Source organism: Laetiporus sulphureus (assembly GCF_001632365.1).
Source record: "Laetiporus sulphureus 93-53 unplaced genomic scaffold LAESUscaffold_6, whole genome shotgun sequence".
Lineage (NCBI taxonomy): Eukaryota > Fungi > Basidiomycota > Agaricomycetes > Polyporales > Laetiporaceae > Laetiporus > Laetiporus sulphureus.
In genome coordinates, this window is record NW_024468515.1 from 420,046 (window position 1) to 447,198 (window position 27,153).

The window sequence follows — 27,153 nt, forward strand, 5'->3', positions numbered from 1 at the left end:
CATTTCTGGCAGGAATGATTCCTGAGGTCCTGACCAGTTTGTCATGACATTCATCAGATTTATTGAAAGGAACAGAATGTTGCCCACAGTGAAACATCAGTTGCTTTGACAATGTGATCATTGAAGATGCAGCTGTATGTTGAAGGAATAATATATTCTGAGTAATCTACAAAGATTACAGTATGGAGAAGGAACCATACGATAGGACATTGACCAATTATGATATTTATGAACCCGACTTGTGCAATGTGAGGGTGATATGAAGGAAATATAGATATGAGGAACCATAGGTTAACTCAAATATACTGTATCTATAGTATATCAGTAATATACTGAATATAATATTTGAGGGAAAGGAAACACCCAATCACAGATTAGGGGGTGCTCCTCACAAAGCCCAAACTCAATCATAGATTAGGGGGTGTGCTATCAAGCACATCAAGCTTACCATAAAGATAGTGAATACACTAGTCTTTTTATGCGAGTATCTGCTTTGTCATCAGATAAACATGATAATGCAAGTATCTTTCAAGGCTTGGCTAGCAGAATGCCATACTGATTTGGCTTGTTAAAGCTTACAATTGATTGATGTGACATTTAGTCCTGAGCATGACAAATAAACTGCATCACATTTATGGCAGTCACCCATATCCGGCTCATTTGATAGCCTACTGTAGACAAACTTCACTGTCTCAGCAAGTCTGTATTCATTTGACATGATATTTCTAAATCAGGAAATTAGCATATAATACTGCGAAGGCAAGCAGACAGACAATGTAACCGAGCCTAGTGAAAGTCAACCAAGATTGCATCCATACTAGTTCTTATATCACAAAGAACCACTGTTTTCCTTAAATGGTTAGAAACCAATAAAACCAACCCAGATTGTGGAGTTATCAATCTGAAGAAGTGCATGACACTTGACTAGCTCAAATATTCAATCAAGTCTCACATACAAAATCTTCACTCGATCGAATATCTTCACTTTGCATAGTATCTTGTGAAATATACTGTGACAAATAGGGCAGACACTGTCCTTGAAACAAACTCCCTGTTTCTAAATACTTTAGTGAAGTAAGGGCAAGCACCGTGCTTGAAACAAATTCTTTGTTTCTGAAGCATTTGGACCTGGGCAGCTTTGAGTGCCCTATGGCATGTGACTTTGCATGATTCAAAAATCATATACTGGTCGAGATTCGAACTTGGTACTTCACCCATTCAAGTGGCTTAGGGGCTAAGCCATGATGTCCAAGTTCGCCAGAGACCACCTGACTATACTCAAGGTCAGCCTCGACCCCCCTTGAGTGCACAGGTTCATGTCTCAGCAGGAACAAAGATTATCACGACTTAATCCCTGACTCGACAGCCATAACACAGAAGCACGAAGTCCACAAGGACTGAAGATTGAAAACCTGGATAAATCTACCACGGAGTGGTACACGAACAGTTGAGTATCTTTTTTGCGATACATCCATGCATCGTATAATGACCTAGTGCATGTCTTTAAACTGCAAGCACCATTTGGCAGCTTTGAGCGCCACCATTTTGACCTAAAGCAAGTCTTTAAACTGCATCACCTGTAGATACCAGAGGTTCTAGACCCGGTATATGGGGTCTTTACCCACATGTATATATACCAGGTAGCTACACCACAATCTATAGTGACTTCTCCACTGAGAGACTTGACCCCTTAACTGGGAGTCTTGTAGCCTTGCCTACTAAGTCCTCAGCTTGCTATGTGTCCTTGCACATGCTGCACTAGCATGTAGCTTCTTTATCACTGTATTTAGCAGAACATTGTATTATGGCAAAGAAGACTATTGAGAAGCGATCATGTGTAACAGACCATGTTTTTATTATCAGAGGTATTCAGGATAGTTTAGTGTAGATTGCCACAGAGCTAAATCTACCATGTGCTTTGTTGAGAAGAGTAGGGTGTGCCATTTTCAGAGGGTCTTCTAAAGTTGAAGTATTCCCTGTAACAATTCCATCATTATACCATGTTTGATTATTGATGTCAACAATCCTGGCAGTGAAATGAAACCCACCAAAATAAATAATACCACACAAGCGAAATTTTGTACCTTGTTCTCCGATGTACACAGCAGGATCTAGTTGAATCTGCTTCTGATTTGTTATGAATGCTAAGAAGTTAGGGATGTTAGCAAATACATATCTTCTGACCAGCCTTCCATGACAAGTTTGGCACATCAACTGAGTCTTTTTAGAAAGAAGGGTTTGCAGCCATTCTGATAGTTTTCTGTTTTTTTGAAGAACCCAACTTGACAGAGGACTCTCTCCAGATTGATAAACTGCAGTCCCATAAATCAATAGAAGTGTCTTCTGCATTGATGACAGCATTGCAGTGGTGACAATGAAGTTGGATGGCAATGTTGGAAGATGAAGACTGAAGCATAGCAGAACACAAGCTGTAGATGTCTGTGCCATCTTTTCCAGTGGTGGGAAATGCTGCAGGATCTGCAATGTGTAATTTTGCATGAATAATGTCTCTTGCATCTTCCATAGAACATTGACCTATCTGTACCTTGATAAAAATGTTAGTGAACTTGCGGAGAAAGTCATTCTGGTTGCTGACCAATTCACTCCATTGATCTGGACAATCTTTGAAGACCTTGAGAAGTATGGAGAAAAGGCTATCATAGGCACAACTGTAGTTGTTCTCATCCCATATGAAACCAACAGGGCTTGAGTACAAGGAGAGGGGTGAAGTGGACCTTTTCTTTTTGTCATTGGAGTGTTTTTCATCACTGACACGCTTGCGTTTCACCTTTTTTTCCCATCCTGGTCATTGCTGACCATGGACAAAGTCTTTATTCCCTTTTCAGGCACATATCTGTACACAGGTTTGATTTTCATCAGTTTTTTCTGTGCCACTGAGGCCTTTTGTGCATCATCAACGTGTTTGGAAGGTTTGCCCAGCATTTGCCAGGGACTGTCAGGCTCTGGGTCATCCAGTGGATATGGATCTTCGTTAGACCACTTTAGTGCCTTGTGCATGGTCCCTCTCCATGCTCTGTAGGAAACAATCAAAGCATTTCTGGTTACACCTTTGACAATGTCTGGCAACTTTTTGTTGTATCGAAGGTTTGTGATTTCATCTAAAAGTTCAAGGTCTCTAAATTCTTGTCTCAGTGAACCAGAGATGCCCCTCATCAACTTACGCTCATCGAAGCCTTGAACAATTAGGGTTCCTTGATATGTAGAGCCCTTAGAGAGACAGGTGTATATGGACTGATGAGACTTGCAATTTTGGAGATCACATACATTGTCAGGCCTTGTGCGACCTTGGGAGGTGAAGTCGGTCATAGCAAAATTAAGTATAACTGCGACTTGGTCTCTTACAATGGAGACCGTTCGATCATTGGGCATGATGCATGCAATTTTCATCAGCTGGTGACTAATAGGGACTACATTTTCAGGTAGTCCTTCCAACTTGATGGGTGTAGGAGCAGAGGTTAGTTGAACAAAGAGGGTGTCTAGGGCCAGCTTGTTATCCTCCAAAGGTCTCGCCTTCCACCCAGCCACTACGCCTTCTGCACCATTGGTCACACAACACTCAGTAGCCTCATTGCTCTTAATCATGACTGGCATGCCTATGCATAGGGTCAATTTTCTGGGATGGTTATCAGTACAGTCATGAGGTAGATTCCACAAGACTCTCTGAGTTTCAGGGTCTATGACATTGGATGACCTTTGTGGATTTACAGTAGCATGTTTTGCCTTTCTTCTCTTTTCCTCTGCATTTGATCTTCACTTGTCTTCAGAGTAAAATGTAATGAGTTGTTGTCCTATCTCTCTGACAAAGCATGTACAGCCAAGGTCGTTGATTTTGTCTCGATACGCATTCCAGGGGGTGATGAAGGAGACATTTCTGAATCTGGGCTGATTTAACTTTGGCCTATCTGCAGCATGACCTGCTATATATCCCTTCAAATGTTGTATGTCTGCCTGGGTGCAGGACTTGTATCTTAAGTTTCCCAAAGCCTTTCTTATTTTTGCATTATCAGGAGTTTGCTGCTTTTGTCTCATGTTCTCTCTCAAGATTACTGCAGTTGTGAACTGGTGCCAAAGTGATTTGCCTATGGATGATTCTTGTTCATAGTGACTGCTGGTGATGTGCAGCACTGATCTGACTTTATGGGAAAACAATGAATGCCCTGATCCTGCAGGGGAAAGCTGTGCAAAGTCTCCTGAGAAAATCATGTTTATTCCTCTGAATGGCTTTCCTTCATTTTTGACAGCTGAGCGCATCCTAGAGCATATTTTGTACAAACTGTGGCAGTCCACCATTGACACCTCATCTAAAAAAATGTACTCAATGCATTGAAGACACGCTCTTACTTGAAGGAGGCTGGCGGCAGAATCTGAAGTGTACTTGCTCATTCCTAGGATAGAGTGATATGTTGAGCCAGCAATCAAGGCAGCAGCTGATCCAGTTGGGGCAACACAGAGAAATCTGTAACTCTCTTTACGTTCATTGAAAAAATGGGACAATGCCTTTATGACCTGAGATTTACTGGTTCCTGCCATACCACCAAGGTACATCTTTAGCTGTTCTCCACTGAGGTTTGTGGCATGATTGACAACAATTCTAAACCCACATTCCTGCTCTTTGTTTAGTTTGAAGAGTGTATTAGTATCATCAATGAGCTTTTAATCTTTTTTCTCCTTCGCTTTGAAACCCTTCTCGAGATAAGACATGTCAATCACTTTGACCACATCTATATATTTATTCACCACAGCTCCTGTTGCCTTGTCAACAACATTGTTTGCAACTGCTTGATCTGTGCGAGACTGTATGATTTCCTTTTTTCTTTCAGCAAGAAGCAATCACCACTCTGAAGCAGTATGGCCCTTTTCGTCACAAAATTCAGTAGATGGAAAATGACCTTGAGTGACATCACATCCTTCGGGAAGGTTGTCCATCCATCCAGAAGTATGCATGATGTTTTCCGCATGCATCATGTGTGTTAACCGCAATTGAGCCTTGGTTCCCAAGTTATCCCACTCAGAAATATTGCCAAGAACATCGTAGTGTGTGGTGACCTCATCAGCAGCATGTTGTATTTTGTAATCATGATCTAGTGCATCAATATCATCATTGTTCATGCTAAACGGCATTCCACCAACATTTGCTTCTGCTTTCCTCAGCTTTGCGAAGTTATCTCTGTCATGGTTACACTCATATCTAATGTGCATGTAGTCCATGATCTATCTCTGTCTGTCAGTAAATTGATGTTGCTCAAAAAGATCATTCCATGACATCATCTGGTCACATTTGAGGTCGTGTCCTGACCTCCACAGCTTGAATAGAGTTAACATGGTCATGCAGTATTCCTCTCGATTGTCACTGTCTCTATGAGGCAATGCATCACCAACAAAATTAGGAATCATGCTTTTGTCCTCTGGCAGAAACCTTACTTGCTTGGATTGATATCGAGGGTGGGTCAGCAAAAAGCGTGCAGGTTGAAGCTTACAGTCTGCGATATCTGCTTGCTCATCTGCATGAAATGTCTTTACATTTTCTGAGGTGAGCAATAGCTCATCATTGCTGTCAGATGAATCCATACATCAGTGTACATCATCAGAGAAACTGGCCTCAGAAGAGCTTTCTTCATTTTCCTCTTTTGCTGGAACGAGCTCCTCTTCACTTTCTTCATCCTTTTCTGTCTGAATAGAAGTTATGCGGAAAGATGGCCGAAGCAGAAGCTCATCATCTTCATCTTCAGGCTGTAGAGATCATTGCTCATCATTGATGAAAGGTTGGATAATCTTTGACGACAACTCAGGGGCAGAAACGTCTTTCGTGAACTTATGCGACTCTTTCTTTACTCATCAAATTCAATCATACAGGCACGTTCCTTCGAAGATTGAAGGTTTATATATGTAATTGTCTACTGCAGACAGCGCTACAAACTTGCCTCGAGTTTGAGTTAATATCACTTTTTTTGGAGGCTCAGGAACAGTGAATATCTTTGTTTCACCGGTTTGCTTATCATCGTCCCAAGCGGTACATACCTGCTTTATGAAACTTTTCCACATGCACACATTAAAAGTGTAGTTAGTGTAATGATCTTTGTGTTTCAGAAGATACAAGCAGGCCATTGGTCCTCCGATCTCCACGCCGGCTGTCAATGCATTAACAATTTTTGTCAGTAACATCTGTCCTTTCTGTATTCTGTCTGTGTCCCCTGCGATTAGGTTTTCACTTCTATCAAATACCTTGCAGACAGTTTCAAACATTACATGGATTTTTAGAGGTGTCTTGGTGATATAGTCAGTTACATAAGCAATAACAGATTTGATTGTGATCTCCGACATGAGACTCATGACGTCCGTGTTGCATCGAAGAAGATATGTAACAATCGGAGTGAGTGTATTGATCCACGCCTCACCCTTTTTGATGTTGAGGGCCCCTGTTTCAGGATCAACCATGGTTTCGGTATAGGTTATACATGGAAAATGAGCCTTGCAGGTTCCATACTTGTTATCTTTGCATCCCTGGAGACATCAGTGACGATTGGACAGATAGATGAGCTCATTCACTTCAAGACACTGTTCTTTCCACCACTTTTCCCAGGTTGCACACTTCTGACAGTCATTGCAGTTTTTTTTTTCATACAGCACATCAGGACCAGTTTGGACAGGGTAAGTGTAGGGGGTACACGTTCTTCCTGCACATTCAAGTTTTTGATGTGCTGGCAGATGTCTTTCATTATTCTGTTATGAAATTCCCCAACATATACACTTTCAAGATATTCTACAATCTCTCTCTGAAAATCTGAATTGTGATCGAGGATTCTATCTCAGATCTGCTGAGGACTTAGACAATTTTTTATCCATATCATCATATGCATGTGCAGTGTTAGGCATCCTTGCTGTTCAACAGTTTCATAGTATGCTGCTGTCTCCCTGTATATACCTCTTCAGTTCTGATTCACACCTAGAACATGGTTTATGAACAGCTCCACCACAAATTTGAAAAACTGAGCACCAGTGACCAGATTAGATGCAATAAGTCACCAGCACTCATTATCTATGCGAAACTCTGGCATGATGTCTTGTTTGGTGTCTGCAAAGTAAAGGGCGATGGGATGATTGATATCGGCAGGTGCAAGGTGATGAACCAAAAGGCACACCGAGATACGATGTGAGCGCCCATATTTCATTACGCATACATTTGCAATTTGTTAAGGAGCCTTGGACTTGGCTGCGATATGGTCCAGGTCATTTATGATCTTGAAACACTCCTTCTCAGCATTGGTCTCAGGCTTTACAAGGCCATTTCCGAGTTGGGTAATCAGACTTTCCAGAGCAACCAAAGGCAGGTTGATGATTTTGTTTGCAATCTCATGAAAATTTTGTTTTTTGATCAACAGGTATCCGGCTGTGGTCGCATTTTTAATTTGTTCATGATTAAAGGTGACAAGAGGAAAATATGGTTCGAGCTGAAAGCACTTATCGTGATACATGAGCAGTTGTTGCTTCCTTTTGGACTCAGACACCCGTCTAGACCCACGGACATTGTTCAGGCCTCCCAAGCTGTAAAGAAATAACCAGGGGAATATCTGAGGATACAGCTGAGGGTTGTGATATAAGCTTTGAGAATTTTGTTGCTGGCCGACACCCAGAACCTTGCTTTTTCTGAACTGATGAATAGCCTTTGCCCTTATCAACTGATAATTGTCATCGAGGAGGTTGACATACACATCCCTGGTAAGACCATGAATGGTGAATGGACAGGGACCGTCAATGGTACCTTCATTCATTTCAAGGTCATTTACTGCCGTAGCTTCTGGAGCCTTGTTCATATATCCATCATGGTAGTCTACAATGACTGGAGGAACATTCTCTGAATAGCTATTGAGATTGTCATAGGATTTGTTCAAGTCTATGTAATTGTCGTAGTTTAGCTTCAGCCACTCCAATGCTTTCGCAACCTTGTTACATCTTACCAGAAATAGAGTTCTGGCAAATTCCTTATCTGTGGGTTTGCAAGGGCCAATTTATATGAATGCGAGTACTTCATCAAGTTCTTCCTGACTAGGAGCCAAGCTTCGGTAAATCTTTGGCATTGACACGGAATGGCATATGGCATTGGCGCACATTTTTCACATACTGGATACCTTGACCTGGATTATGCAGTAGTTGTGCTTAACCCTCGATACAAGCATTTTCTCACACCACATTAGGTCTTGCAGTTCAGGAGGGATCTCAACGATCCAAAGTCCATTAGCAAGAGAATTTGTCAGGAGCAAACCTCTTTCGAGATCTTGTAGACATTCCATACAAACTTGATCACAGTTGGGTAAAATGACCGGTCCTTTCAACTCTGGAATTGGATTGTTGCACTTTTTTGCTCCTTTCTGGTAATTACTGATGCCGTTGGCATTAAGATGGCTAGGTCTACGTCACAATCTGACAGCTTGGTCAGAGTTGTTTTTCATCGCAATTGACCACAAACTGCACACACAAATTCCAAAAAATTCTCCTTCTCGATGTCTTCACAAAAACCATTGATGGTCTCATTTAGGAGCTCTTTGGTCAGAGGAGATGGAGGAAAGCCTTTGCAGTTCCACGTGGTCTTCAGCACATGAAGTCAGGTTTTTCACATCCATTTGACACTCACTGCAATCAACTTAGGGTTGAAGATGGAAACAAGTTCAGGACATGACATGCAGTGATGTTGCAGGAGCAGCATTTGTAGTTGTTCTCTGGCTAACTTCCTTTGTATGAGGTCAATCTGGTGTGTCCGACATATGGATATAAGGGCATTCTTGGACAGCTTTTGTGCCAACGTCAATAATGAAACATGTGCATAAACTGCACCTTTTTGTTCAGTTTGAGGTGGAGGAGCATTCACGATGTAGCCCTCATATTCGTACTTGCTTGAATGGTCAATGTGCATTCCTGGCAGGATGAAAGTCTCAACCTCTTTGGTGGTCCATTGATAAAGCCTTCCTGATTTCGAAGCTCCTCCAACCAACAAGGGTTCCTGGTGTATGAAAGACAGGCAGAGTTCAGACACAATATGAAATTTTTGAGGACCAGAAAGGTGAATCTGCCAGTTGATTAGGTATAGGAAGAAGGATGTGCAGCATTGGAGGAAAAAAAGTTTAAAATCATGACGTCTCATCAGGAACCTTAAGAACGATATCTGAATCGAAGTCACCCTATGCAGGGAAGGTACTACCAGTTGAAATAGAGTGTGAATGAAGTGATGTGTGCTGCGGAGTAATGTGTGATCAAAGGTGAAAATGTCATTAGCAAAGCCACGAACTAACATCAAATGGTGAGAATAATTATGAGACGATGAAATAACATGCAGATATAAGATGATTGTCACATAGGGGCTTTGTACCTGATACATGTAGATGTCAAATGAAGTGTGATGTAAATGATAACAGAACGATGTATTCATGAGCATTGGTTGGTGAGCGACGTCAATGGTTTCATACAAACCAAATTTACATCATACTGTACATCTGGATGGGAGAAGGGTATTTGCACAGCTCGGGGTCTTTTTGTCATCGTAATCCGATGGTAGAGGACTTTTGTAGGAAGTGTTTCTCAGGGCTCCACCGCAGCGCAACATGGAATTGGTTTTAAGGATGTCCGCCATCATCTGATGGTGTGGTCCATTGAAGTGTGTATTATCATTTAGAGAGAGCGAGAAAGCATTATGCGAGACTTCAGTAGGACCGATGTGATCGAGTGATATAAGCATCATGAAGACATGTACAATTAGCATCCATAGTACCAGGGCCACTGATTTTCATAAATGATGCTGAGAATGGAAGATTTTCATCGTGAATCGAGTGGAGGAAGGATGCAGAGAATGGGGAGACCACGGAAAATGCTACAGCTCTGAGCGATCATCATTCTGAAAACATCCTTCTGGCTTGGAAAATGGTTCATACGTGAAAACCCGGATTTCCTTGACCACCAATACCATTTGCAACGAGAAACATTCTTAAAGGATGAACAATGTTTCCTTGCTTTGAGATTGCCGAAACTAACAACATCAGCCAGAAAATATGGTCTTAAACATTTCAACCCGGCTCAGCTGTTGGATCATTTCATTTGGACCGCTTTTATTTGTTGCTATGGAATTGTAATGGAAAACAATACGGAAGAGCATATTTACAATTTAGGATTAAGCAACAACAGAATGCTGAGGATGTTGAATGAGATCATATCTCTGTGGCCTGCAGCATTCCACAAATTGGTCGTGTGCAGGACGGCCACAAAACTACATTCTGGAAGCTCTGCTTTCACCAAGGGACATGTAGTAGGCACATCTTGGAGTTTGAAAGAAAGTTTTCCTTCACATTTATGCTGGAAGTAGTCAGTGCAGTCAAACACCAGAACTGAAATGTGCACAGGTGAGAGTGAGAAATAAAGTGTGCAGACACGTACGTATCCCAGTCACCGATCATGAGATTCACAGGCATGGGCTTTGAAAAAAGAGGTAACACCTCTGACGATGAAGACTGCGTAAACAGACCACCTTTTCTGGGAGATGCAGCAGATTCACTGAGCAGTTCCTTCAGCCTGGCACTATCTGCAAGGGATGTTACAACAATAACTTGAAAAGAAAGATATGCTCACAGCCAGATGGTGTGTCATTGGAGTCCACACGAGAGATGCGTGTGCTGAATGCAACATTCTCGTATGCATTGAATCGAATATTTTTGACCATCATTTCATCTCCATCCTCAATGTCTTGTCCGAACAGAGCACCATAGAATCCCTGCGTGAGCTCCCATTCTTGCTGGATAGGAATAATGTCAAGCTCTTTGATCTGCATCTCTTCCTTGATCAGAGAGGTAAAACTACATGGCTTAGTGAGATGGCTTTTCTGCACTATACTGAACGTCAAGCAGACAGCCTTTTGAACCATATGGGGGAAACAGAGTGAGCTGCCAAGGTTTTGGACCTTGTCTGGGTGAATGCGACCAGGAATGATGACTTGCTCAGGCCATGGTTCGGTCATCGTCATTAGCTCAATGATACCTCTGAAAGTATATGTCAACTACGTGAATGAAACTGATATGGCAGGAGACATACCGAATGTAGACCAGATTTTTGGTGATTCTTAATGTGTCCATCATTGAAATCGGCATTAATGTAACACCGTCTATGAGAACCTTTCTGATGGTGTACGTTCAATAGATAATAAGGTGCCTGTGCCGCAATAACTTACAGAGTGTAAGGAATGTTGGCATAAGTGTCCTTGAGCAGATCATCACACAAGGATGGATTGAGCAATGCAGGAGGAGTTTCATTGCATTGAACCTCGATCTTCACCCTGCGGACAACATTAGTGCAGGAGGAGTTTCATTGCATTGAACCTCGATCTTCATCCTGCAGACAACATTAGTGCAGTGTGAAAAATTGACAGGATCAGATGTACACCTTGTCTTCACTTTTTTCCTTACCCTTGTGGTCCTTCTGCACAGGTCATTCACTGGGATAACCATCAGCAGTACGTCCATGACATAAATTCAAACACCTACTCCTTGCAGACTGATTGTGGCTTGATGATCTTCTTGCCAGGCTTGATGATATCTCTGAAAGGCAGTTTATATTTATTCTAGCACAAAGGATGGAGGGTACATACTTGTTCTCATGTTCATCGTTGTTTACGATCATAGCCTTGGGAGTCTTCGAAACCCTGTTAACACATGAAACATGAAATACCATCTAGGAGACATAAATGATCATTGTTCGAGAACACGTACACATCAGTGTTATGTTGTGGTGTGATTTCTGCATCAATGACGCTGTCATTGCTGATGGTGTTAGGTCAGTCTCCAGCTAAGGCAGCACAGAAAATCTCGTACTTGTCATTGACAATGAATCCATTCAGGGAGTCATTTTCACTCAAGGTTTCATCGACATTCAACCTGATGAAAGACATGTATGTGTACAACGAAGCAACTCTCCATCTAAAACTCACCGTCCATCATCAACTTCTTCATCAACTTCTTTCGCTTCATTATCGATGAAGTCCTTGATGAGTCGTCTGTGGATTGTTCAGAAAACGAGTCAACCAACGTATTAATTAGGTGTAAGAGGTGAACGTACTTCTTCTTTGAAGAGCACATGGTAATCCTCTCCATCTCATGATCCAGCTCATCTCTCTGGTCAGTCAGATTAGCCATGAGGGCAAACATTGGATTCTTACTGTAATGGTACATTATATCTTGCCCATCAATATTATGTTACGCATGACGTACTCTCTCTGCCTTCGTGTAAAGTCAATGGCTGGCTCATCCTCTCTGCAGACCTCAGACTCAGAGTCCTCGTTCTCCTCATCAGAGGAGACACTAATATGCATATCAGTTTATTATATATCGAGAAAGTAGACAGCTCCACTTACATCATCACCTTCAACCATTTCTTGAATGATGGACTGAAAGATGAATGTTCAATCCTGCATTTCAGAACGTGCTGTAGAAACATGTACTTGTCTGACTCGTCCTCAGAGCAGGACTGGCTACAATCAAGATGGTCAACAAAATGCATTTAAGAATATGAAGGTCAGCTCACAACGTCAACCGTTTGATTACACTTCCTAGATGACTGCTGGTCTTACGCGAATTCAGGTCATGGGAGTCTCAGGAGGTGTCAGAATGGTGATCCTAGTGTGCGGATGAATAGTCAACAATATGACGAAAACAAATATAACATACACGTACTTTTTCTTCGGTGTCAAAGGTGTCGCTCTAAGCACTTGCTTTCCCTTTTCTGACACCACCCCATCCAGTCTGCTGAATGTTCAGATGTGAGCTGTTATAGGTGCAAACACTCACTCATGACCATCTGATCCTTCATTTTCTCTATACAGTGGTTAAAAAAAAAGAGGAGTATAGGAACACTCACACTCACGATTGAACCGCCTCATGGTTGCCATTGTTGCTTGTTTCTGTGTTCCTAAAATGTGTTTGAAGCTATACTTTCAGAGACTCAAATGGAACACTTACTGTTTGAACCTCACACTCCTCGAGGTATGGCCACCCGTTGACATAGCGATACTAGAAAAAGATGAGCACTCACATTGGCTGGTGAAAACAAACTCAACATACTATGGCTTTTGTGTCATGGGCGTCGATCTGCGTAGGGACATCGGAATGCAAAATGCTTGCAGTTAGTATGTGGAAAATATATGATGCTGACTTGGGAGGTGGGGTAGGTCTGGCGAGATGTCAGATGCATATCACAAACTTGCAAACCATGTACTTCTTCTCAGAATCGGAGATCAAGATGGTTTCAGTAGAAATTGGAGCCTGTCTCTTGCTCCTCGTAGAGGCCTTTCCAGCATGTCCACTATAGGCAGTATTAGAACATGGTGAAGATGATCATCTTAAAGAAGAAGCACTGAGCAGTGGAGGTCTTTCCTCAAGCCATCCTGGAAAAGTAGGACAGCAATATTGAGGGTAAAAATGAGTCTCTCGCTTTATATGTTCTTCAAAAAAGTCAGATCAGATAGTCACTCAGCAAATGTCAGGACCGGTACTGGAAAATGGAGAGAAACCTCACAAGGGCATTTGGATGGTACAAAGGTAAAACCTCATTCCTGCTATCTGAAAATCTGACCACATTGGTGAATGTACTAGCCTCATATCGGAGTTCAAATTGAGGACCAGCCTTTTCTTGGCAGGCCCCTGCATGATAAGAATGTTCAGCTTCGACATGAGCATTAGACCGTTGAAAGTACACAAATCAAAAGCCAGTTTGAAGTCGACGTTGCCAATGAATCAAAGTTGGTGGGGGATGGACTAAGCATGATACATATAAATTGCTCATGTGTGGACTACAGCTTGACCAAGAATGGATGATCTGCAAAGTTCAGAGAAACTGATCTTGCACTGATTGTTAGACTTTTCAAAGACTAGTCAACCTTTATGGTTTACGTTGCCTGACTGGGCATCTGGATTATAAGGGAAAGTCATCATCGGAGCATAGCCCAAACATGTTTCAGAAGAGTCCAAACTGACATCCTGAGCAGGTGATCTAAACTACATGGAGAGAGGTCATTCGAACAATTGGGACTACCTCTCTGCAGAAAGAACCGGTTGAAGACCAACATGCTGCTGACTTTGAAGAGTTCTACCAAGAACGTCCTCATCTTGTGAGGTAAACATTGCTGCCTCCCACCATGGCTTTAGAACTCTTGCAACAGAAGAGAGACATATACAGTTTGTTTTCTACTTTGCAATGGAACAGAAATGTTAATAGATAGGCAGAGGCTACGCTGAAGAGATATATGGACAAACATCATGCAGAGGTGGAAAACAAGAATCTAGGAGCATTTACAGATATAAGTCCCCTCTAGCTGTAATGAGCTCTGACTGAACTTACACCAGGCTCAACTGCTGCAAACACTCATAAGCCTGTATGAGCTTCAGGCTGAAAATGGCAATGGTTATTGAGGAGCTGACTTGACATGGAGTACAGCGGGATCAATGACTGATGGTGCTGAGGAGGTGGTGTTGTATGTATTGGGTTATGTCTGTGCTAAGAATCTTTCTCCCATTGTGAACAACTCTCAGTACATGGACCTACAACATTCTCGATGGAAAATGCTCACATTTCATGTTGTAGACTCCCTCGACATATCTTGAATGCCTATCAGGCAGTCACACTGACTGGACTAGGGTTGAAACCTTTCAACAATTACGTGCGAGGAGCTTTATCCATACACCAGCTCTGTTCGGAAAACCAGTCGGGTCTTCTTTTGCAATCTTGGCAGTCTGAGAACTTTGCCGACTGCGTTTCTATGCAATTCAGCAACTGATACTTCACATCAAAAAGAAATCTGCACAATGGCGTGGCTTTATCCCTCGCTCAGAATGTTGACCCTTTCGATATTCTCGCTCATCGTCAGGGTCAAGATTGTTTGCATCTTCAAGACAATCAGGTAGGATACTATGAGCAACGGATTGATCAGTAAGTCATCACCTCTTAATTTAGATTGCAACTTAGCACTGGCAGAGGAATCACAAAGATTTTTCGAGTAAATCCATCATCGATAAGGCTTGGACATCTTGTCGAACTGCAGGTGTCATTCTGGGTGATACACAGTGGAAAAGATACACTGAGGCTGATAAACAAGCTGTTATCATTTTGCATAATAGATAGATGTGTTGAACACGTACGTAAAAAGTATTCAAAAAAGATCACCCTATCATCTCTTTTATTTCAGAATTTGTGCCAGAAATTGACAGAAACGGTCATCGCTGGTGGTACGCAGATTTGGAGGCCACTTAAATGTACTGTTGGTTATGACGGGAATGAGGAGAAGATTGTCATTGATGAGGTGAAGAACAGCATAAAAAGGCTTCGCATGGATTCATCTCCATGAAGAAAAGATCCTGTAGATTAGTGGATTTTTTTTTTGGCATTTATTTCTATCCCACACTATATGCGGCATATAACAGGAAGGGTGTACAGGCTCGGGCATACACTACAGTGTGGCGCATCTCAGGGTAGGTATAAAGAAGGAAGAAAAGGAAAGGTGGCAGGGCCACGGGTGTGGTGGTTAGCCCAGGTCAAACAGTGTGACAAAGATGGTCCAAGCCCTCGAGGTGTCTCCATAGGCAGTGGAGGTGGGTGCGTGTGGGAGTGGCAGTGTCGAAAAGTGTGCACCTGGCGTCATCATGCAGCGGGCAGCTAAGTAGTGTATGGGTGCGTGAGTTAAGGAGTGCAGGGTTGCAAATGCACCTGCAAAAGCTTTGGTGGTAGCATGAATTGAAAAAGGTGCTGATGTGGCCATGGCCAACAACAGCCTGGACAAAGCGGCCCTCGGTGTTTTGAGAATAATCGCTGAAGTGGAAAACAGAATGAAGTGTGGTGGTAGGGGCCCAGGGCCAGGCTTCACACAGAGCAGTGGGTTGATCAGTAGCTGCATATTCCTCCTGCCAGGAGGAGGTCGCTCACTCACATGCCCACCACCACACCCATGCAATTGTGGGGCAGATGCTTTCGGGTTGAGACACAGCCTTCCTGGTGAGGTGGTCGGCCACTTTGTTACCCAGTACACCACGGTGACCAGGCACCCAAACCAGCATAATTTTTAAATTAGGGAAGTTATTCATGAGCGGCATGAGATGGTTACAAAAAGTTATGAAGAAAGGCTGCCCCGGGTGGGGGCTCAAAGAAAAAAGGAAAGATAGGGCTGCGCAGTTGTCCACACAGATATAGATGGTAGAAATGTTGGGATAAGCGTTAAGAAAGCTGCAAAAATAGGAGAACACGGTCGTGATGGCGAAGAGCTCTGCATCGAAGACCTCAGCTCGATGCCCCATTCCCCATGCTCATTGAAACTTCACAGTGGAATGATGATAGATGCACGCACCTGCTCCTGCTGCACGATGATGAGGGGCTGGTCATGGGTGAGAAGTTTGAGAGCTGTCGGTGAACACCCAGAGGGCTGTGGGATCTGAGAAGTGATTGGATAAAAGAGGGTTTAAAACGGAGTCTACATGATGCATGGATGCATCCTTGGTGGATGGCAGAATGAGCGAGGTGACTCACGTTTCCCACGGGTGTGACTCCTGCCATGGTGGCTGGAGGAATGGGTCAGTGCACATGGAGTCATGAGGTAATTCCTCTTCTAGAGCAGTGATCACAGTGTGCTCAGCATGGTGGTGGCGTATGGATGGATTCAGGAGGGTGAATTGGGGCGGGTAGAGGTGGGCCTGGTCGCTCATGCAGGTAATGATGGAGTGATGCCTAGGGAGGGTGAGGAGTCATGCGGCAGCGAGATTGGAGAGGCGTTGCAGCTGTTGCTTCATTGGGAGAATGCTGGCGATGAGGTTTAGGGCAATTTGTGGAGTGGATTTCCACGCACTGAGGAACCACTGCAGCGCCATGGTTTGAATGTGTTCGAGTGGGTAGAAGAGGGTCCTCAGCATGCAGGGATTGTACCAGACAGGGCTGCCAAAGGTTAGCACTGGTAATATGGTAGAGAGGTAAAGGAGGCAGGCTTGAGTGACAGAGATTCCACGTTGGGTGTTCATGAGTTGGTGCAGGACGATGACCCAGGACTGTGCACACGCTGCCATGACGTGAATGTGGTGTTTGAATGATAGTGTACGGTCAAGCCAGAGGCCGAGCCACTGGAGGTAGGGCTTCAGCTCAAGGTGCTCTTGGCGACCATTCCACTGAAAAGTTAAGGGGGGGTTAGAGGATAGGCCAACAGCCAATGGACAGAAATGAATGAGTTCAGTTTTGGACATGCTGACAGTAAGGCCGAGCATGCCAAGGGAAATGGAAATGGTGGGCAGGGTGTTCCGTAAGAGGGTGACATTGTGCCGTAGTGAGGGGGAGATGATAAGGAGTGTGAAATCATCTACGTATCTGGCAACGGTTTGCTGTGGATAGAGAAATGGATCAAGTGCACGATAGAGGGGAGAAGAATATATGGTGGAAAGCACAGGCAAAAGGGGTGAGCCCTGAGGTATGCCGAGAGCAGCTACGGGATAGGATGAGCCATGCTCCCCTTGTAGTTTAGGGGAGACGGAACGGTCAGCAAGGAATGAAGAGATCCAGAGGACTTCATTGGTGGGAAAGCCGAGTGACAGGAGAATAGAGTGCAATACATCGTGGTGAATGTTATTATAGTAACCCTCGATGTCCATGCAAAGAAGTGAAGCAGAAAAACCATTCGCCCAAGCAGTGCGAATGGTATGGGTCAGGTGCATGCCTGCATCGATGATGAAGTGTTGGGATCGGCCCCCAAACTGAGTTCTTGGAATGAGGTTAAGGGCACTGATCTGCCAGTTAAGGCATGCAGCAACCACTTTTTCCAGGAGCTTACTCAGGGTTTTGAGCAGTGCTATGGGTCGGTACGCACTCAGCGCCATATAGTCCATCTTTCCAGGTTTGGGGATGAATATGAGAGCGGCAACTTTCAGCGAAGAAGGAAGGTGGCTCAAAGAGAGGGATGTGGCTGAGAAGTTAAAAAGAGCGTGGTGGGCCGTAGACTGCCAGAGTCAATGGATGAGCCTCCAGGAGGTACCGGAGGGGTCTGGGGCAGAAAGAAGAGAAGTAGATGACATGGCCGCTGACACCTCACTCTCAAGAAGGGGGTGGGGTGCCTGTGGCATTGGGTACAGAGGGGAAACAACAGGGTGTAAAGGAGGAAAAGAAGGAGATGGGGGAAAATAATGCTCAGTGAGCGCCCACCCAATGTTGTCAGGCAGGCTGAGCATCTCATCACGAGCATGAATGATGGATGGCACTGAGGTGTGTTGCCCCTTAGTCCATGAGAAGAGGCACCAGAGGTTGATGTGTTGCAATTATGAGGCTGCCACGATGGCCCACTCCTTGCATGCAGTGCGGATGATCTGCTAGAGGTCTCATTTTGCACTTCGACGTGCCTCAGGGGTAGGAGCATCCTGGACTTTCTGTTGGGCAAAGTTGCAACTGTCATTCCACCACAGTTGCGATGGCCTGTGGGTGTGGGTGCATGGCAGGAAGGTGGTGATATTTGCAGCATCGATGGCATGCAATAGAGCTGTGGCACCCCGATCGAGGTCAGAGGTGGAGGAGTAGCTGGGGGGGAGGGTTAGTTAGGAGAGCAACATCGAGGGCGTTAAGCCACTCTTCCCCTAAGAAAGGGTCCACATGGAAGCCAAGGTCAACTTCCATGGGAGCAGCCTCAGTGCTTATGGTATAGGTAAGGAGAGCATGGTCTGAGGCCCACAGGGAGTCCTTGACACAATATTGTGAAAGAACGAAGCGGAGGCTGCTCGAGGCCCATACCAAATCAATGATGGTACCTGTGGAGGGATTAACACCGATGGTGTGAGTGGGGAGGTGGGGTTCAGTGATGAGCTCCAGGTGATGGCCGACAGTCCAGCGGACCAGGTCATCTGCCCCTTTAGTAGTGGTATGGAAGGCGCGGTGCTCCCACGACCAAAGAGGGTGGTGCATGTTAAAGTCCCCACATAGTAGGAGTGAGACATCAGGTGGAAGGGAAAGAGAAAAAAGGTGCTGGAGGCCAGGTTGACCAGTCGCGGGTGTGTCATTGTAGACATTAATGACTAAGAACTGGTCATCGTGCGACGAACGAGACACAAAGGACAGAATGAGAACATTGGGATGAGAGGAGAGATCAGAATGAAGTGTAACATGGAAAGAGTTAAAGAGGTGTTTCCTCACCAGGCAGCTGATGTGCGGCCTGGGGGTTGGGTTAGAATGAGGGAAGTGGAAAGTGATGAGATTAAAAGGAGCAGCGTTGATGCAAGATGGGTTGGTGGCATGATGCTCACCATGGATTCTGCAGATGTGGCAGAAGAAATGGGTAGGCAGACATGGAACAGTTGTGGGATTGTTTTCAAGAGCGCATGCACTGCAGGCGTTGCAGTGCTGGTCTGTGATGTGGGAGTCCTTGCCACAGAAACGGCAGAGGGGTAGTTTGCACTTGCAGAAATGCTCAGTGTGGGTCAGGGCCCAGCAACGGGTGCATTGGTGCAGGACAGGCTTGTCTTTGGAGCACTTTACAAGGAGCCGGGCTCCCATGAACCAAACAGACATAGAAGGCTCGCCGCGGTTGTTGCGACCAAGTAAGAAACGTGAACAGAAGTCCCACTTGGGGTCTTTGATTGAGAAAATAAGGCGCGCGTGCTTCCATGTGTCCTCCGGCCCTGCAAAAGTGGTGAAGGCAGGTATGCCATTGAAATAGACGTCCATGAAGACAGGATTGGTGTGGAGCTCAGTCATGATTTCTTCCCCGGTGAGCAGAGAGCCGCTCATGGGGTGGCATCTCGGGCACACCAGAACAAATAGCTTAACAGTAGGCAACACAAGGCATAATTCCTAGGGTAGCACGACAGTGCATGCACCCGCCGGGACCAGGGAAGCAGCATGGGGCTCAAGGTCGAGGATGATGCGGATGGCTTGCAGAGCATCCCGAATAAGGGTATCCGGAGAGTCATGAGAAAAAGTGAGCAGCACCTTGTTTGGGGCAAGGCGCATGCCACGGAAAATTATCTTTGATCAGGCTTCAGCTTCCTGTATGCGCTGCGTGATGCGCTGATACCAGATTGCAGGGGGGGTTTCTCAGATGTGGGTTACCTGCTCCAGCGTGAGTATGGTATGGTAGGTTTTGTCCGGCGGCAGCGGTGGTGCTGTGGCGGTTGTTTTCTTGGTGACCGAATTGGCAGCGGTGGTGTTCGAGCGCACGTTTCGGGCTGCATCAGAGAAGAACTTGGTGGCTTGCTTACGTGGACCCGCAGGGGGCCCGGAGGTGTCAGCAGTGGGTGGGACCAGGTAAGGATGGCTTCGATGGCAGACAGGCATGCATCGATGGTGACAGTCACCACGCGGACCCCTGCTTCAATGCCCTTTGTGATGGCAGACTGGATGTGCGCAGGCACAGGGTCAGCGTGAGTGGATGCCCCCAAGGGGTCCATGTTGCCAGCACATTGGTAGATGACAGCAGTGAAGATGGCAGATGCCTCCTTGCCAACTTTCGAGCGCATGAGCTCCTCGTTGGTGAGAACTCGATGTTGGATTTCTGCGAAGGTGTCCATGAGGGCGTCAACTACTTCCAGGATGCCCTCGCCTATGTCCTCTGTAATAACTGGGTCTTTGACCAAATGAACCATGCAGATGGGCCGCTGGAGTACTTGCTTCAGGTTGGTGAGTAAATCCTGCAGGAACGCAGTTTCCGGTGGGCTTGAGACAGGCAATGGTTCTACATTACTTTCACTGGCCAGCGGAGACTCCTCCGGGGAGGCACACTCTATAGTGGTGGCCTCCATTTTGATGTCAGTTGCAGTTGCCAGTTGGGCGCTTGATGAGGACATGGTGGTAAAGAGACAAGAAGGAGTGGTTTTTTGTAAAGACTGTCATCTCAGCAGGTTTGAAGTGAGGATTTCATATTATGCATGAACAACAATGAATGGCCAGGTTCATTTCAATAATGGAAACATGAACGAAGTACAACAGGGATCTCAAAAATGCGTCAAAGGAAAAACATGTTCCAAAGCCGGCATGCTTCGATGAATGGTGAAGCTTTGTTATAAATTCAGTCAACATCAATGTCAGGTATCATCACATTCATACAGTACTACATTGCATCGATAGGTGCAACATTTTCCATCAACATCATTGTAACCTGAGGTCTGAAAAATGGGTACACCTTATATAGCACCCCAACTGACAGCACACAAACAACACCAAATTATAATGTTCGCGTTCGTGCATCTGGCTAGTTGCACGAATGTGAACGTCATAATTTGGCATTGTTTGGTTCTCAGAAAACTTTTTCGACCATGAAAGCCTATCGGGGTGCACTACATTGCTCGAAAACATTCTGCTTTCCACAGCTGTAGAGGTGACCTCTCTGCTATTCCATATCAGAGAGTTCTGCTTCCTCCCATCATAACTCCTCCATTACACATTATGAAACAGAACCCAGGTGAAATCCCTCTGACCACAACATATTACTCACTGCCTGTTTTCATTCTGAAAAATGATATCGTCCATGCTCTTGACATCAATGCAGAGCAAGAATGATTGTATGATGAAGAACAGCAGTTATCACACTCAGCAGCAGCATTGACTTGAAGATGGAATGATGTGACCAGCACAGAAGCAGGTGAGTTCAAAGGCAGTTCAGAATTTTGTTTGGGTATCAACTGAAAGGCGCTGTCAGCCTTGTCTGACAGCAAGAGGCAACCTGGAATGCTGTCAAAAATGGGTGAGCCATGAACGCATCATCGGCTCATGTGCTAACTGCTCTCACATTTTCTTCACAAGTGATCCTGCCTTGGAGTCAAAAAAATGCACAAATAAAGTCAAAGTATAACGTGCATGTTCGTGCAACTAGCTAGTTGCACGAATGTGAACATCATAATTTGGTGTTGTTTGGTTACTGCAAAATGTGCCATCGTTCATCATCACCATTGGCCCATGTCTCGGATAATGTGATGATGATGAATGGTCAGGAAATGGACCTTTGCATACAGTTTTGGACATGTCGTAATATAAATGTACATTTGAATAATGTCTCTTATTATCTCTTGAGGACGTTGTGATGTCAATTTGACCAATAATTGCCAGCTCGCTCAAATTCGAGTCCACAACATATCGCAATCCAGTGGCCACACCCCCTGAACTGCTTCACACTCTGTCATGGCTTAATGTATCGCTGCATGCTCGCATTGACTATGGATGATTCATCAGCTCACCGATCACTTGAGCCCCTCCATATTCTGAGCAGAGATGAGTCCCTTCCCAAACTTTATCAATATGAACGTGTTCATTGTCTCCATCCTGTTGACGTTCCTCATGGAAGAATGATCATCATTTTGGTGGATGGATCAGATGAAGGGAAGAAGAAAGAGTTGGAAAGGGTGAAGAAGTTGGGAATACCTCTTGGGAAGCTGGAGGACATGGATAGGAGAGATCCAGGTGCACTGGGAAATGATGCTAAACATCATGGAGGAAACTTACATGTACTCCAGGTTATTTTCAGATGGGACCTGGCACATGGGTTATGAGCAGGGACCAGGATGGACAAGGAGACCCTCTGGATGATGCTATTATCGCATTCGTGCCTTCGGAGTGAATATCACAGCCATGGTGTGCACGAATGAGACTCAAGTGACTCCTTAGTACCTCACAAAATGTGGCACTCTGAATGGCATTCAAAGAGCAAAGAATGGACATCTTGGGTCCTCGAGAATGTCGCACCAGAGACATCACAGCATTCGAGCAAGATGTTCATGCAAAACTGATTGTTACTGGTACGCGCTGCAATCCCTTTGGTCTATTGATCGAGAAACCTCACCCGGCGAATGCACCTGTGACAAATGGAAGGATATATGATGGAAACAATGATGATCCCCACCTACGACTGCAGGAGGGTTTTCTGAAGGTTTTTATTCTCGAATACGTCGATGTGGATGTCTCCACTTACCAATTGACATTCATAGACCATGTCGGCGTATGCGACAAACCAATTTCTAAAGGAGGCACCACCAGAAATGGTGAAAAATCTTCAAGATTATGCTAACATGATCAACACTCCACACATCAGATGTTCGAATAAATTTTTTTACATCATGGCAGTTGAATCTGGGTCCTGCACAAGCTGATGACCATGGTAAGTGATGTTTATACCAAAGTCTCAGGTATTGCATTCAATGGTGATGTTCAGCGAATGATCTGGATAAGTCAATGGGTATCTTTGGAAAAACAAAACACTGTGACAACTTTGACAGCATTATCGGAATGTCTGCATGACGTGTGGCTTGGATTTGCCATCAGGATATGACAAGGAGCTGTTTTTCTTCCCTGGTCTAGGGATATACTCCATTCTGATCCCTAGTCGCATGATCTTTTTCACTGGATGCATTGACCATGGTGGAACAGCTCCCATCACTCCTGCTGGAGAGGAGCTGATCTGTTAGGTGTATAGATTCACCACGATAGAATACCCATCCAGCGTGATCATCGAAGGCTCATCAAAGCACACTATGGTGGCACTGCCTATGGCTGCATTTCTCAGGTCAAACGAGCTGCTATATATTATGCCAGAGATTATGGGTGTCAAGTAAGACATCATATTCTTTTGACAAAGTATAATTAAGCATTTTTCAATCACTTCGAACAGCTTGAACCTTCTCCTCAATGAACATGGCATTCCTCAGAATAGGTCCTGGACCAATCACTCAAACATAGCTGAAGATGGACAGTTCATGATGGATTCTCTTGAACATGTCTCATGGATGGCCAGAGCGATCTTGCAACTTGCACATACTCTGTTTGCACAGCTTCCTCTGGCGTATGATGTTCAGATCGATCCGGATACATTTCTCTGCTCATTCACGATTGCTAATGAACAAAGCGAACAGGTGGGCCTTAGGGCATGGAATTTGGCTCCAGGGCCTGCTGTACACCTACATCATGATGGTGAAGATGTCCCAGAAAGCCTGCATTCCTGACAACTGTCAAGGTCTTCTATTTGAAAACACGTACTTGGGGAGTTTTACCAGAAAATGGCTCGTCACATCTCTACGATACCTGCAACGTATGCCAGGTTACCTGTTAAACCATTGTATCAGAGCAAGAAAGGTACAGAGACATTTCTCTGCTCTCAATTTATATTGACAATTGTCATATAGGACTAAAATGATCACTAGACAGAGATGAACTCACGGAGGAGGAAAGTAGACAATGAAAAAAAGTGCGAGTGTTTGCTTGTGGTTCTTTGCTTCTTTTATGTTCTAAAAAAACTGATCCAGCATTAAAGATGCAGGCAGCAATGCAATCATCAATCAGCTCAACGGCAACAGTTCCCATGGCATTTCAAAACCTGGACTATATGCTGGGTGTCATCTCTCTTTGCAACAATGAGCTCGGCAGATCTGCTAGCACGTGATCGACACCTCTTCCTCCAGAGGATGAAGAGCGAGATGATGACATCTACACAATGGAAGATGGTCACAGCTACACAGAGTTTGCTCTCAATGGTGATGGCATAAATGATACATTGAGCTCTGTTATTTCAAGCATTCAAACAGGAGATGGTGATGGATGTGCAAATCTAGAGAATAGACGAGATGTCAGCTCATCTTATCAGCATATTTTCTGAAGCCAAGAATCACCACAATCTGAGGAGCTGAATGGACACTTCAACAGGGAAGAGAGGAACCCCACTTCTGACAGTTCTGCACTTGGTCAAGCAGAGACTTTTGAGTTTCAACAAATTGTGGACGCACCACCTGATGACGTGGATGAAAGCTGTCTGGATGTGTTCATGAATCAGGATGAAGATGGTCATATGGAAGGGCATCAAAGACCACATATATCTCGACCCATAGCAATGTGAAGACCATACAATTGTAAGCAGCAGTGTGTATGCATCACATTCGATCTGGACATTTACTTTTCATTCTCCAGGAAAACACTTTCTAGAGTCTCTCACTACCATAAAATGCATCAAACTGCAAGTGCAATTTGACTGGGCATTAAGTACAATCAAGCAAGAAATGTCATCTACCATTGAAGACGTTCTCACTTCACTCGACACCATGAAGATCTGGAACACAAAGAAGACTCTTTCCTTTAGCAAGGCAACACAGTACTGGGGAGCAAATGAGAATCTCTGTGCACACATCAACCTTCTGCACATCTCTCATGTGATGGTGTGTCAGTGAATCATGCTTTCTGAATGGTTTGCATCTGCTCATTTTATCAACCTCTGCCATTGAAAGACACAGCAGCTTCTTGAAAAACATCACCGAGAACCTACTGAGCAAATGTCAGGTCACGAGCATGCAGGCTGGCTCGAACGTCTAATCTGGATGGTGAAGACCAAAGTTCTTACCAGAGCAGACTTCACCGTAGACTCCACCAATTTTTTTCCTTCTCTCACTCCCATTCACTGATATCAATTTCATGCAAAGGGAAACACTCGTCTACATAATACAGAAAGCAACTCAACAATCACGCAGATCATCATCGATATTGTTCTATATTAGATGGATGTCACGAACCACATTACAGTAAATCTGCGAATCAAGTTCGTGGATATTCTCCTCCAGCGTCTTGGTCCTAGAGCTCTGCTTCTGCCTTCAACTTGGGAGGTATACGAGCAAACACCTCTGTGGTTACTGGATGATTACATTCGAACACTCTACCCAAGCTTTCTCTAGGAATGATGAGTGACTTTATCGAAGCTCTGGACCACAGTTCACTCAGGGTCCAGACAGCATAGACTCATATTCTCTGAAACAGCTTCACAAGAAATGCACCAATTTCCAGGTCGAGACAGATTGTCACATGAATGCACAGTGCACAAGATCAGATCACCCTGTAGAGATCATTATATCGTCCATTGTTCCTGAAGCTGACATCATGGCTGCTATTGAAAACTCCTTGGGAAATGGAACAGCTTGTCCACTGCAGCTGTCAGAATGTGAATGCCGAAATATTGTCATGACCCTCATCAAAGAAGCGATCGAGGTCATTCAAAAATCCAAGACAAAGTCATCCTCGCCCTTACAAAAAGCGATGAAGGTCAGAGCTGATCATCACATGCCTTTCCGTGAATTTGGAACTTCTCGAAAGGCGTACAATGTGAATGGTGGACTGCCATTAAACAACATCTGACATTATCAACCATATCACCTTTTCAGCACTCTCGTCTATCGTCACATAATCTTTGGCTCTCCGACTTACAGCCATCCTGATTTTTCACTCACAAAGTGCAAAATGACGTTCAAATCAGTGGGCGACTGAAAAGAATATCTGAAATTTGTGTAGCAACATTTTCCACAGCAGATCAATGATCAAGACTTCTTCTGCAACCGACAAGCACTCAGTAATCAGTTTTAGAAGGGTCGAGTGGTGGAAAACGTGGAGGTGATGTGAGAGTTCGTGAATAATTGTGATCTGGCACAAAGGCTGCAAGATGGCCCATTTTAATTTTCTGAAGCACTAAAACTCTTGAGAGAAGCTGGAAAACAATGCGTGAAGTCGAAGACAATACGGACAGCTTCAATACCAATTCAGCACTTTAGATCTCTTACCCAGTTCCTCACTTGCACTGATATGGTGTACGCTGGAATGGTCGAGCAGCCCACAATGGAAGATGTTGCGCAGTCCATCATTGAACTGAATTCAGACGCTCTCAAAGGTTTACGACTACTTGATCTTCTTCCACTTATGGAAAGCAAGAAACCCTTCAAGGAGATGGTCCTCAATGGACTTCACAAGGTGGATGGATTTATTCATGGCCAGTTTTCCAAGAACGAGATCAAAGAACTGCATTACAATAATATTTCCCTCGAGCATACCCTCTGCAAGGGTGCTGAGGGCAGCTGATTTCTTTGACACCCTTCAAGAGTGCAAGGAACAACTGGAAAATAAAGCATCAACATCAAAGCAGACATGCACATTACTGCAGTGGTGAAAAAATGATGAGAATGGTATTGTACCGATAGAGGATAATGAGGATGAAAGCGAGGGGTGAGGATATTCATTACCCACCATCAAATAAGAGGAATCGATGATCGATTCTGGACATGTGCTCGACGACCATTGCATTTTAGTGTAACACTTAACAGTAGTGGTTCGAAGAACCACAGATCAAATGAACATGCTCAC

General features: G+C 44.4%; 7 protein-coding genes across 7 annotated transcripts; 1 reads left to right on the plus strand and 6 right to left on the minus strand.

Moving 5' to 3' along the window:
- Positions 1 to 1,875: 1,875 nt before the first annotated feature.
- On the minus strand, positions 1,876 to 2,076 carry LAESUDRAFT_600766 (uncharacterized protein; the record flags this gene model as incomplete). The annotated part of the gene is made up of 1 exon (XM_040903052.1): positions 1,876 to 2,076. A coding segment is annotated over one exon (201 nt), but the record flags the coding sequence as incomplete, so codon positions are not given.
- Positions 2,077 to 2,784: 708 nt separating this feature from the next.
- Positions 2,785 to 4,272, minus strand: LAESUDRAFT_645761 (uncharacterized protein; the record flags this gene model as incomplete). The annotated part of the gene is made up of 2 exons (XM_040903939.1): positions 2,785 to 3,745; positions 3,776 to 4,272. The coding sequence occupies 2 exons, from the start codon at positions 4,270 to 4,272 to the stop codon at positions 2,785 to 2,787; spliced, it is 1,458 nt and encodes a 485-aa protein (XP_040767709.1).
- A 1,590-nt stretch (positions 4,273 to 5,862) lies between these two features.
- Positions 5,863 to 6,183, minus strand: LAESUDRAFT_645233 (uncharacterized protein; the record flags this gene model as incomplete). Its single annotated transcript, XM_040903906.1, has 1 exon — positions 5,863 to 6,183. The coding sequence occupies one exon, from the start codon at positions 6,181 to 6,183 to the stop codon at positions 5,863 to 5,865; it is 321 nt and encodes a 106-aa protein (XP_040767710.1).
- Positions 6,184 to 7,583: 1,400 nt separating this feature from the next.
- LAESUDRAFT_627253 (uncharacterized protein) lies at positions 7,584 to 8,024 on the minus strand (the record flags this gene model as incomplete). Its single annotated transcript, XM_040903350.1, has 1 exon — positions 7,584 to 8,024. A coding segment is annotated over one exon (441 nt), but the record flags the coding sequence as incomplete, so codon positions are not given.
- Positions 8,025 to 10,295: 2,271 nt separating this feature from the next.
- Positions 10,296 to 14,171, minus strand: LAESUDRAFT_711820 (uncharacterized protein; the record flags this gene model as incomplete). Its single annotated transcript, XM_040906869.1, has 23 exons — positions 10,296 to 10,359; positions 10,441 to 10,585; positions 10,633 to 11,039; positions 11,092 to 11,175; positions 11,228 to 11,332; positions 11,541 to 11,594; positions 11,645 to 11,698; positions 11,766 to 11,816; positions 11,868 to 11,930; positions 11,984 to 12,049; positions 12,112 to 12,210; positions 12,264 to 12,353; positions 12,407 to 12,439; positions 12,494 to 12,523; positions 12,726 to 12,794; positions 12,840 to 12,855; positions 12,916 to 12,952; positions 13,011 to 13,061; positions 13,113 to 13,221; positions 13,267 to 13,353; positions 13,567 to 13,691; positions 13,941 to 14,040; positions 14,083 to 14,171. The coding sequence occupies 23 exons, from the start codon at positions 14,169 to 14,171 to the stop codon at positions 10,296 to 10,298; spliced, it is 2,028 nt and encodes a 675-aa protein (XP_040767712.1).
- Positions 14,172 to 14,824: 653 nt separating this feature from the next.
- Positions 14,825 to 15,166, plus strand: LAESUDRAFT_621241 (uncharacterized protein; the record flags this gene model as incomplete). The annotated part of the gene is made up of 2 exons (XM_040903275.1): positions 14,825 to 14,976; positions 15,022 to 15,166. Coding segments are annotated over 2 exons (297 nt in total), but the record flags the coding sequence as incomplete, so codon positions are not given.
- Positions 15,167 to 19,851: 4,685 nt separating this feature from the next.
- On the minus strand, positions 19,852 to 20,843 carry LAESUDRAFT_756189 (uncharacterized protein; the record flags this gene model as incomplete). Its single annotated transcript, XM_040912135.1, has 2 exons — positions 19,852 to 20,025; positions 20,259 to 20,843. 2 exons carry the CDS (start codon positions 20,841 to 20,843, stop codon positions 19,852 to 19,854), a joined length of 759 nt encoding a protein of 252 aa, XP_040767714.1.
- Positions 20,844 to 27,153: the final 6,310 nt, after the last annotated feature.